Below are 12,456 nucleotides of genomic sequence, written 5' to 3'. Positions count from 1 at the left end.
TAGCAAAACAATCATGCCGTTTATTAAATGCAACTCAAACTAAGCCTACAAATGACAAAATATATTTATGAGTTCATCGGCATGCAATACAAGGCGTTAATAGCAATCAATCACGTTTAGTTGACGTCAGTAACCACTAACCAGTCGTTAAATTGCAAAATGCCTACTGGCATAAAACGATAGGAAAATAGTCATAGTAGTCATAATGCAGACATATATGTGTGCAGGTCTGTCAAAAGAAATAACGATAATGGAATTTTATGAGACGCTTTTTTGGTGATTTTGTTAATGACATAAATGGAATTATCTCTACCAATTAAAATGAAAGTTTTTGTATTGGAGTTAGTTGGTTACTAATGAGCTGGCAAACTGAATTTGGTTAATTTTTTTATCGGAAATAATTGAAAATGGAATCAAATTCAGCAGACAAATCCTTTCAGTTACCCAAGAGAATAACTTTGGTACAAGGAGTGTGTCTGGTTATTGGAGTATGCATAGGATCTGGGATATATGTGACACCAGGAAAAGTCATTCTCGCAACGAACGGAAGTGTTGGTTTATCTATATTTGTATGGATCTTATCTGGACTTCTTTGCGGGTTATCTGCTCTTTGTTATTGCGAATTAGGAAGTTGTGTAAAAGAATCAGGGCTAGATTATACTTACTTTTATGTTGCATTTGGACCCCTACCGGCTTTTTTATATCAGTGGGTGATGGTCACACTTGCCACGACAGTTGGAAATGCAATAAAACTTATCATATTTGGATCTTATTTTGTGTCTCTACTTGGAGTGTCTCTATGCAAACAAGAAGGGTCTAATCTTGCAAAAGTTTCTGGCATTTTGGTTCTTAGTGCGGTGACGATAATACAATTCTTCAGTGTTAAGCAGTCATTGAGGTTGGAAGTGTTTATTACCACCTTAAAAGTGCTTTCTATGACTTTATTTTTAGCTGTTGGTATATTTCACTTAACTGCGGGAAATGCGCCAGGAGTGGAAAACTTTCGAAATGCGTTCCGCCCTGAAGAGCTTGACAAAGTGCAATTTTTAAGCATTTGGAATGCAGTTTATTTCTGTACCTATACATACAATGGCTGGCAGGTGTTGAATTCAGCAACAGAAGAAATAATTAATTTTCAACGCACGTTGCCTAGAGCAGTAATTATAGCGATGTGTACTTTGATAATCGGTTACTCTCTCACAAATGTGGCTTATATTGCAGGTAACTATTACAATTTTATATTGCTGCGACATTTTTAGGGTTGCCACTATTTCACCGTAAACAATCGTACGTTTGAAGCTATTTTTCATAGTTTTTTGTCAATCTAAATTAACTGTTAAAACATATTACATTTCTTCCTTCCAATTTAAATAAAACTTCAAGTTTACTTTAACTTGACTTTTTACATACCCATTCTCTTAACCGCCTGTTTTCAACAATGGGCATGGTGACTTACTTACGATGAAATAAGTAGTCAGTTTGTCTTTTTCTCCCTACGCAATTAGGCTCTTAATGTGTATTTGTACAACTTCATTTTTCGAGCATCACTGACAAATAAGTTGTGTATTCAATTAGAACTTAAATTCGCAAGCTCAACAAATTACCTGCAAAATAATGTAAATAACTATGTTATATGTCACTGGAGAAAAAGTGTAAAACCAACGTTAAACTTTTCAGTACTAGGAGCTGAGGAAATGACTACTGGTGATGTTGTTGCCGCAAAATTTGCTCAAAAAGTGTTTGGTTCTGTCTCATGGCTAATACCGCTTATTATTTGCGCATCGGTGCTTGGATCGCTAAACGGCGGTCTTTTCGCTGGGGCTCGAGTTCTCTACAGCGCTGCATCAAAAGGACACATGCCGCAAGTAAACAAAAGTTCGATACTTATAGCATAAGTTATGTAATAGAAATTAAAGCGATTATTGTGACGAGTTTGAGGGACCTTCCTTGATAAATTCCTGCTCCTGCTTTTAACCCGAAGCAGCTTTGTGGACTTAGCATCGCAGGGCATGTAATAATTGCCTTGCTTACAAGGTCCTGTTTCCTTGACCTTTAGGCATTAGGGCAAAAGGCACAGGGCACATTTTTTTACACACTCACTTTTTTACTACAATATTTACAAATACGGAGCACCGCCATTTTTGCGGATAATTAATTAATTACTTAATAATTAACAATTTCTTCTTAACTACTTATATACTACAGATTTTTTCAATGGTTCATATACACCGTTATACACCTATACCTGCTCTCATATATAAGTCATCTTTGACGATGATCATCTTGTACGTCGGAAATTTTGAAAGCTTATTACTGGCTTACGAATTTCTAATGTGGAGTATCAATGGTCTTTCCGCCGTTAGTTTGCTTGTTTTAAGATGGAAACAACCCAGATTACGACGGCCTTGCAAGGTAAGTAGTATGCTTTGCATGGATGTTATGTTTATTTCGGACAAATGCTGTAACACAATTGTTTGACTTAATAGAATATCCTCCATGGTTAACTAAAATCGCGTTCTTGTACGTAATTTATGCACATATACAGCCATATGTACAATTACACATGTTGTAAACTTTCACACTTGGCCAAAAAGGGATCATCAAAATATATGCTTAAAAAGGAATAACTCCATTTCTGAAAAAGTTGTAATAAAAAATGAGCATGAGATTTTGGTGTCATTCAATTATACGTTCTATCAAACTTGCGTGATACTGTATGTGCAACATAAGAAATTAACTTTTCTATATTTCATAAAAATATAAGGTTATTGATATTTTGCAGTCTATTTTGTAATAGATTCCATTACCTATTCCTGTGGTGGTAGTCATTGCTTCCTTGGCTTTGGTTCTTCTTCCGTTGATCGAAAGGCCAACCGTAAGCATTCTTGGCTCGGTGGCGTACATTTTAGCTGGTATCCCACTTTACTACATCTTTGTGATAAAGCAAGCCAAGATCCCGGGTATTTCGAAATGCACGTACGCATTACAGTGTATATTGCAAGTTGCATCAACATCGCCCGAAACCCTTACAAATAACACAAAATTTTAAGATGTTCGTTGTGAGTCCTTCCATGTCATCCAAGCTTTCGACTTTGTATTATATGCCATGAATTTATTTGTTTATTGTATTCAATCTAATCAAAATAGTGTTTATCACAGTGCTTGATTTTCATTTACAATTTCACTTATTTCCGTGCAAATGTTTTGATTGTTATTACCGTCCATTTTCGAGTTCAAGCGTCATACATTTTGGTAACGTAGAGTCTACTGGTTATCTTTTTATCGTCTTTTCATTAAACAAAATTTCTGAAGAAATATTTGGTTGACCCACTCTAACAATGTCGCGAAATGTGCAATATGGAGGGTCGTACGTACGTTTCGCACATGTACTAAAATTTACTATTCGGTAAACATTTACAACGAAAAACTGTTTTCAGTGTAAATTCTGCTTTCTGTCATTTAGTGTGTAGCCTATTACATTTAGCTATATTTTTAAAACGTATTTAACATTTATATATAATTATATACAGAGTAACCATGTAACAGTTACGTTACTACAACAATAAATTTGTTTTTAGCATTGCTAAGCCCATCACTGATACATCATTATTTGAAAACTTTCGAAAAAGGTATCATGTTGTGATACTGTTTCCCAACACTAACTTACAATATCTAGGCGAGTGGTTCTTAAGCCCTGGGTCGCGGAGCCTTCGAAGATGGGTCGAGGCTACAACGCTGATAGTGAATATTTCTATATCTGTTATTTGCGGTATGCGAGAGGCCTCCAAAATAAGTATAATAAACTAAAAATCTAAAGTGTGTAATAAAGGGTTGGCGCTGAGACCACACGTGCGCCCGAAATTCTCTAAGGTGCGTTCCACGCAGTCGTATTACACATCAATATGGCTGTTTATGTGTATAACTTCAAAGAAGGTGTGAGCAGCGTCTGGTACCCGCAATGCGTCCTCTGTTCAAAAGTCCTATCGAATGAGTCGATATAAGTCGAAAATCTTCTTGATTGAGATAAGGGTTCAACCTCATGTTAACCTGATCAAGTAAGATACGAGGAAAGATTTGGCACATGTGCAGTTTTAATATCATCTCTTCCATCGACTTTTTCAGACCGATGACAACAGCACACACATTGCTGATTGTAACTTTGCTCTCTCCTTCAACTTGCGACATCTCGGGATTCTCGGCTTCAATGGACTCAGCACGTCAACCAGTTCTGTGATAATAACAAGCTCTAAAATGCTTAATTTTAAGGTGCTCTTTTCATTCTCAGACTTTGACTATTCTTCAATGGCCGCATTCAATGCATCTTTGCCTGCCTTTGCAAATGACAAGAGCATTTTCAGAGACGAATTCCATGACGTCTGGTTTTTTTGTCAATACGTAAACATTCTTCTGACGAATAAAATCGCTTGCTGTTGTACTGGACCGTAGTGTTCTGGCTACTTTCGATACTTCATTAATCGTAGAGTGGATCACCAGTCGCTTCGATCGTTCATCTTTTGATTCACCGGGTAGCTTGCCTTTTATATTTTCCAGAGCGTGCACGATACACTCTTCGGCAGCAGTGCTAGAAGCGTATTGAGGTCTTCTTCGGGGTCTTGGAGATTTCCCTTATCACTAAAATGTAAGTCTTTAAACGCGTGTGTTTGGTTCATAATGGCTATTGTTTTCTCTTTATTGTCAGTACGGTACTTATAGAACTAGCTAGTAAGCTAGTGATGAAAAAAAGAGGAACACACGATATTTGCGGAGACCTTCGAGCAAAACTCACACGCTTTTCTCCTCGATTTTCTTTATTAACTTCTCAACATGAGGCTCACGGTTCTCACTAACAATGAGCAACGATTTGTTTGTAAATTTGTTTGGTTATTTTGTAAGAGCGTTCTTTTGCAATTTTGACTTTTATTCCTGAGATAAATCTTCAAAAGACATCATCCAGGTAGTGTAAAATTTTGGAAATTATTTTTTGTGATTTTTTGGGGGGAGGAATCGGAAAAAAACTTTGAGAACCACTGTGTTAGACTATGATGACCTCACAGTAAGTGGTTGCTTTTTTCATTTATATCAAAATGTCAGGAAGCACATGCAGCAAATCGCACTTCAAAGAAGGTATCAAAATGATCCAGAATTTGCACTACTGCTGCGTCACATGCTTTGGAATCAAAGATTTCAGTGACTAAGAATTCTACTGAGAACATTTTTAGATAATACCTTGCCTATTATTGTAAGCACAGCCTGCTTACACAACTTTGCTCGACGCCAGGACGAGATAGATGATTTCAAGGAAGTCGCTGTTGGATATCATTTTAACCATGAGCAAGCTTCGTTGGCCACCACAGTGGCTAGAAATGTCGTACGACAACAAATTATTAATAACTATTTTTGAAATGACCATAGTGGTTGAATTTCTTTATTTCCAAAGATTCATATATTATGTAGTCATACTGCCCTACTGCTAATTGCAAAGTACCCTCCTTAAAAGTGAGAATAAAAAGCGTGATAATTGTGAAGTATGTTATGTAAGACTTCTATTGTGGAGTTTAATTAAGTTCAGTTAGGTGTTAGGTCAAATAGAACCTGAACTACTGAACGTTAACTTACTGGCTGGATGTTTTTTTCTCTTTAAGAAAGGCTTGGAGTTAGGTTAACGAAAATATATGCATTAGCATATATGCATAACAAGCATCAGCAACTGACATACCTTCAACCTCATCCAAATTTGGATCTTTCTCAACTGTTGGTGGGAGTCCACCACCAGTTTAAGCCCGCTCTCTGCGTATAACCGCAGCTCTTTTCTTATTGCGAGCTTTATAGTTTTTCCAGAGCAACTGCAGTTGTTCAACTGATCGGAAACAATAAGTTAATGCTGAAATGAATTCTGCACAGAGTTCCTTCCAAGCAGTGAGTGGACTTGGATTTCAAAGATTTGCTATCAATTTTTTTTGTGCATTCAATTACGCTAATGTATTTAGGCTTATTCATTAAGTTAAGAAAATTTTTTTCCATGTATGTAAAATTTACTCCCCTTTCCATGATGACAATTGCACCACCAGTCCGGTCGTAACCCCCTTCTTGAGGCATCTGCCAGAAAGGTCTCAAAGTACGACGAGCTATGCGTGGACTTGCACGCCCTGACCGGGAGACCGGTCGGGGCACTCCCATACGTCGTGGGCTCTCTTGGAAGTCAAGCGGAGGGCTATAACACCTGCCTCCGTGCCCTGGAACTGGACAGGCAGACATGCTCCAGGCCAGGGTTACCATATTTTCGTGGCCTAAAATCCGGCCACTCTTTAGTGCCCACTAGCGGTTTTTAAAAATAAGGTATGAACACATTGTCTGTCAATATGACGTCACACTAGCAATGCTTTGCCTATCCATTGTATACCGGAGTGGATTTTTGAACATAGTGTCGTGAATTCACTAGGCTATTGGACTATTTCTGATTTGATCTCTAGGCTAGGCCGCTAGGGTCTAGGTAAGACTCGTCGCGTGCCACGTGTTGGACACCTCTGATTTACAGGATTATTCCCGCAATTCTAATTCCCCCAAAACGCCCATCATAAAATTCCGGACATTTGAGCATTTTTTTAAATTCCTCCCGGACGCAAAATTTAACCCTACATTCCGGACATGTCCGGAATTTTCCGGACGGTATGGCAACCCTACGTCCAGGGTCGCTAAAAGAACTTGCGTCCTGGCCATCGAGGTCAGCCTCAACATCTGGCGGGTCTGGTGCGCTGGCATCCCCGATGCCCTGAAGAGGAGTTAATGCCATTCCATCAGCCTGGAGACGGCGCCACAGAGCTGCTTCCCTAACGTCCGTCCACGGCCTTAACATCAGGATCTCCGAGCCAGCCCACACTTCACCTTTTTTCCTCGCGGCGAGAGGTTGTTCTTCTGCACCGGACGTCCGAGCACTGATGGACGTCAAAGAATGCAGCCACCGACACCACCCCGGACGTCCGAGCACTGATGGACGTCAAAGAATGCAGCCACCGACACCACCCCGGCCGTCTATCCGACTCATCCAAGTTTGAACACTACATACACCTTTTCGAGCTCGCCAGGTCCAGATCTAACTCTTAGCTATTCTCAGCAATAAGACAGTTTTAGTCAGCTATTAATGGTTTAAAATCTTTATAAGTTGAATATTTAAAACTTTCTCACTTTTAACAAAAAGCTCTTTTTAGAGCTAAACCTGAAAAGTCGGAAATATTTGCAGGCTTTTTTACATTTGCCTAGAGCCCTAGGACATAGGATATACCTTATCCCAAGTTCAGAAACTTGGTACATAGCCTAAATACGTTATAGTACCTAGAAAAACCGAAAGGTTTCCTTTTATTTGCGTTATAAAACCTTTAGAAGGTTTGATCTAATGAAAATACAGAAATCCCTAAGGAAAATACAGCTACAGAAAGACAAAGGAGCAATGACCAGATCCAAGCCAAAAATATTTGATGACGCAGAAGAACTAAGAAAATTATTCTACAGGATTGAAAACAATAAACAAGGGAAAAAAGACATAAAGTGCCTAATCAATGCACAAGGAGAAAGAAGGAATCGAACAAATTGCATACGAATTCTATAACCACCTATGGAACCAAGATATGCAGCCCCCCCAAAGAAGAATGTCAAAAATACCTGTCATCTATAAGATTCTATACCACCCATATCAGCGGATAATGAAGAAAAACCAACGCCATTCATATCAACAGAAGAAATCAAAGCAGCAATAGAACAACTACAAATCCGACGGCCTAACCACAGAATTTTATAAAGCACACCAAAAAACTCTACTCCCAATATCATAAGAAACCTACAACAACACCTACCTGAGAAAGGAACTGACCAAAACACAGTGTATGGCAATTATAACATTACTACCAAAAAACGAAAACAAAGAAGAAATAAAATACTGGAGACCAATAGCACTTTCAAATACGGACTATCAAATTCTTAGTATGATCCTTAAAAACAAGCTCATACCATACGTTCAAGATCACATTCTTCAACACCAACAATGTGGACTTCCTGGAAGGAACATCAGAAAAATTCACCGAAATATACAAGCAGCAATGGAACAATCCCAAGACACGAAATCAAGACTAGCCATCATACAATTTGACTTCCAAAAAGCTTTTGACAACCTCGGTCATGAAATCATTTTCGCAACGCTAAAACAGATGAAATACCAAAAAACTATGGGATTATGATGGTGTGGTAATGGTTTTGGGATGGCCTAAGCCAAACCCAGTCTTTCAGTTTTATTGTCTGACTCCTATGATTGTCTTTGACTCCGTTGCGTTTACTGTCTCTATATTGCTTCTTAAATCAACATCAACTTCATAAGTTCAAATTTGCTATATTGTCCGAATAACTTGTCCGAATTAGGATATTTACACCATGATTCCAATTCCCAATTTGTTAGCAATTACTTATTCAAAATAGAATAACTCAGAAAAGAATTCAATTCGTACGAGTCAGAGAAGAGAGCGATTTAAACAAAACCTTTCTTTTTATACTAAAGTATTGACCAATCAGCTTTTAGCCAATCAGCCCATAATCACGTGTCAGTTCCAATTTAAGCCTTTTTCTCACAAAGCATTCAAACCGCTTTACACCAGTACAAAAAAACCACTTGACACACTTACTATATCACATATTGGTTTGAAACTACGCTTGTGATTAAAGATACTAGAACAATACCTGCTACCATAAACCACGTGTCGCATATTACACCACGAAAACAAGGTACTTGAAACACTTCAATCTATGTCAGCATGCTACAAGCTTTGCACATTATTACATTATCTAGACTGGAGAAAAATCAAACTTTATGCAATGCCAATATATATAATTATTGCAATTATGAAATTGTCCGAACGCCACAATTAACTCCCCCAACCCAAAAAAGCTTCGAGGTAGGGATACTGGCGTTGGCAGGTTGCAAGATTGTTGTTGGCAGCTTGCAATGTGAATGCAGAATTTGTTTTCCCTCCAGTCATATTTGTGCAGTCATCACAGGTCACACGAATTGATACATGCAATAGAAAAAATAGCAGTAAACATTCTTCACTAATACTATATTATATAGAAGGGTTTTTTAATATTTTGATATATTTTTTTTTTATGTTTTTATTTTTTTTTTATATATATAGCTTTTACCACAAACCAAAGTAACATAAAAGAATCGTAATTGTAATTTCACACAAAACCTAATACCACACTACATATAAGTAGACACCTACATATAAAAAATAACACACAAACACAAGGTATGAATCAGCTATGTGAACCAGAGGAAACGCAAATGTAAAGGTAATTCGTTCGAAATAAACGTTCGCGCTGTACCTACGTCATAACCGTAATAGGACAACGCCGCGACAAGGCCTAATGCTGACGTAAATTGGGGTATAGCGGTTCATTGGGGTTTTCATCGGTATGCCGGACCTCTTGCGTTACAACTAAGTCCTCTCTGTTTTCTGGAGCATCGTCGGGAGGGACGTTTTCTTCCATGGCTGGCTGACGGATGCGACGGACACGAGAGATGAGAGATCGTGCCAAATCGACTACATGTCTTCTGTAAAACTTAATTGCCCAAATAGTTAAGACAAAGCCCCAGAACATTGCCATGAATAGTAAAATAACCAATATCCCGCCTAAAACAGGATTTGTAATAGAAGATAAAACACTCAAAAATACATTGGAGAAGGTATTCTCGATTGTGTGTCTGACGCTAGAGAAATCGTAATCCCTAGTTTGATCAGTATTGGCATCTAGAAAATGGTAAAATTTATCATGTGCGAGCTTGAAATGGCTCATCGACACTAACATATTTTGGATGTCTTCAAATCCTTGGTCTTCTTCTGAAGGATAATCATCGATAAAGGTTTCAAAATCAATGTCTGGTTCTGTAAAGTTCACTGGTGCGAAAGACGGCCGTAAAGCTTGCACATCCGAGTCTATTTGACTCAGAGAGTAATTCTCAAATTGATAGAATTGGTTACCAATGTTAAATGAGAATATGCGACCAGGAACATAGGATTCTACATATCGAACTCCTCTATAAAGATTTCCGTCTCGGTAGATTTGACCGAGCGATTTGGTACCATTATTATAGAAGAATTCAACTAAGGGCCTAGCAGAAAACTGACCCTTATATACCAGACTTCGTAATACGGTTCCCGATACTGGGTAACATTGAATTTCTGTTATAAGATCACCTATGGTGACGGCTGCTTTTTTCTGTCCGCTAATTGCGGTTAAAGTTTCCCCGGGGTATTGACGTGCGACCAGCGCATAAAGAGATGAGACGAGTGTTTCAACTTGACACTCTAGGTAATGTATATCGTCCACTAGATTAGACACATGGTCAGCCATATTGTCATTGCTTTCCGTCATGAATCTTGCAAGGGCACCGGCTTCCGAACTGGACGAGCGGCTATGTACGTCGTTGGATTGCTGTTTGATTGTCGCGGGTTTGTAAAAGTCTAAAGCTGCAAGCTCCGAACAATTTTGCGGAACCAGAATCAATCCTGTAGGCGTGCAAATGGCGTTTTGGCTGTAGCATTGAAATGTCTTTTCAGCACACTTTGCACGATGATGCACACTAATCCCAAGAGCTTTAATTTGCACTCGGTATAAATGTTCTTTGTGGTAATGTAGTAACAGTTTATGGACTCCCTGAGGAACAGTCTGAGGACATTGAAACGATTGTTTAAATTTCCATATAAATGTTCTGGCTCCCACAATACAGGAACCCGAAGACACTTGGCACTTCGATAAAGTGGCTATGCTCGACATCAGTTTCTGCGTTACCGGATCATACTTTAAAATCGATTTGTTCAGGATGCCATTGATTGTTCGTGTAGTGGTAGTAGAGGGCCAGCTGTAACTGCGTTTGACTTTGTTTCTGGTCGCCCATGTGAATTCGTTTTGCTGCTTCAACTCTCCAACATTTGGTGCTTGAAAAGTTCTTCTCCAAAGATCGCAAGCATCCGGGTTAGGTGCAGGTCCTGCGACTGTACTATCATCGTGACTTTTGGATCCAAAGAAATAATGGGTTGCTATTGAGGTAGTTATAAACGTACGGCATACAAAAACCTCGATGTCGATTAGGCGGTGACTAGGATCATAAATTTTGGCTGTGCATTGGTGAATTGCAGTATGTTTCTTATGCAAACATGGTTCCGGCGGAGGTATAAAATATTCTCCCTTTTTGTAATGTGGTTGACACAGGTTAAAGGTTTGTAGGCCAATTGTCGGTTGGGAGACCACAACTATGCAAATCAAGTACAAGGCAAGTGGCACGTACATGCTTAGTCTTGAAAACGCTTCGGCAAATGAATTTGACGTCCTCGGCTTGTGGTGCGTAAAGGTGGAATGTCGGTTAAGGCGTCCCGATATATGTCGTCGACTGCAATGTCTTCCGCAGTGTCTACCGGAGAGGTCGGAAGTCCACTCAACTCAACGTTGGAATCTGCAGCGATAGAGATATCATTAGTATCACGAACCACTTCATCAACTATATCCGTCTCTTTCATTGGCGGAATGCTTATATCTACAGAATCAAAAACAGGCAAATGATTAGTATCACGAACCACTTCATCAACTATATCCGTCTCTTTCATTGGCGGAATGCTTATATCTACAGAATCAAAAACAGGCAAATGAGCTACTTTAAGACGGTCTACTGACACATTAGGATGCTGTCCTACAATAGCTAAGGTGAAATACTTGTCATATTTGGCCAAAACTTTATAAGGTCCTGCATACGGAGGAGATAAGCTAGGCCTAGAAGCGTCAACGCGAACGAACACATGCGTACAGTCCGCAAGACTTTTGTCTATGTACACTGGCGGAGTATCGTGATGTACTGGCGGTGTGCACCGCAAGGTAGCCATAAAGTCCGTTAAATGTTGCACATATTGAGAAGGTGAAGGCGTGTCATCGTCCAGGGCTTCGAAAAACTGCCCGGGAACTCGTAAGGTAGAGCCATACACAAGCTCAGCTGGGGAACAATTTACATGCTCCTTCAGCGATGTCCGTAAACCTAGAAGAACTAGTCCCAAGTTGGCCGTCCAATTCTGCGGAAATTCACACGCTCTCAAGGCACCTTTCAACGTTCGGTGGGTGCGTTCCAAAAATCCAAGACAGGAAGGCCGGAATGACAGGGAATGAACAAGCTTGACTCCAAGGGTCCTGCATACGCCTGTGAAAAGTTTGCTCATAAACACCTGACCACGATCGGTGTGAAGTTGCTCAGGTACTCCGTAGCGTCCAACAATGTGCAGCAGGAAATTTCTGGCAATGGTTGCTGCAGTGGCGTCTGGTATAGGAATCGCTTCAACCCATTTCGTGAACCTGTCAGCAAATGTTAAAATGTAACGACAATTGTCACTTTCCACCAATGGTCCAACAATATCTGCCAAAATAAACCGA

The 12,456-nt window shown here is 39.3% G+C and overlaps 1 protein-coding gene across 2 annotated transcripts; it reads left to right on the top strand.

The window, feature by feature from the left end:
- The first annotated feature begins 321 nt into the window (after window positions 1–321).
- On the top strand, window positions 322–3,346 carry LOC143451954 (cystine/glutamate transporter-like). 2 transcript variants are annotated; one of them, XM_076952742.1, is made up of 4 exons: window positions 322–1,140; window positions 1,678–1,865; window positions 2,206–2,412; window positions 2,798–3,346. In XM_076952742.1, exons 1-4 carry the CDS (start codon window positions 408–410, stop codon window positions 3,047–3,049), a joined length of 1,380 nt encoding a protein of 459 aa, XP_076808857.1. In that variant the 5' UTR covers window positions 322–407; the 3' UTR covers window positions 3,050–3,346. The 2 variants fall into 2 exon arrangements, with proteins under 2 accessions (XP_076808857.1, XP_076808855.1); XM_076952740.1 differs by having other exon boundaries at window positions 322–1,221.
- The last annotated feature ends 9,110 nt before the right edge of the window (window positions 3,347–12,456 follow it).

Source organism: Clavelina lepadiformis, chromosome 4, assembly GCF_947623445.1.
Source record: "Clavelina lepadiformis chromosome 4, kaClaLepa1.1, whole genome shotgun sequence".
Taxonomy (NCBI): domain Eukaryota; kingdom Metazoa; phylum Chordata; class Ascidiacea; order Aplousobranchia; family Clavelinidae; genus Clavelina; species Clavelina lepadiformis.
Note: the sequence above shows the minus strand (reverse complement) of the source record. Positions and strands in the feature narration are given on the sequence as shown.

Excerpts from the sequence above, each read along its gene's own strand:
- LOC143451954 (XM_076952740.1), top strand. The coding sequence starts at position 408 with ATGGAATCAAATTCAGCAGACAAATCCTTTCAGTTACCCAAGAGAATA. Across the intron at positions 1,866-2,205 it reads CAAAAGGACACATGCCGCAA|ATTTTTTCAATGGTTCATAT; the intron begins GTAAACAAAAGT and ends TATATACTACAG. Across the intron at positions 2,413-2,797 it reads GATTACGACGGCCTTGCAAG|ATTCCATTACCTATTCCTGT; the intron begins GTAAGTAGTATG and ends ATTTTGTAATAG.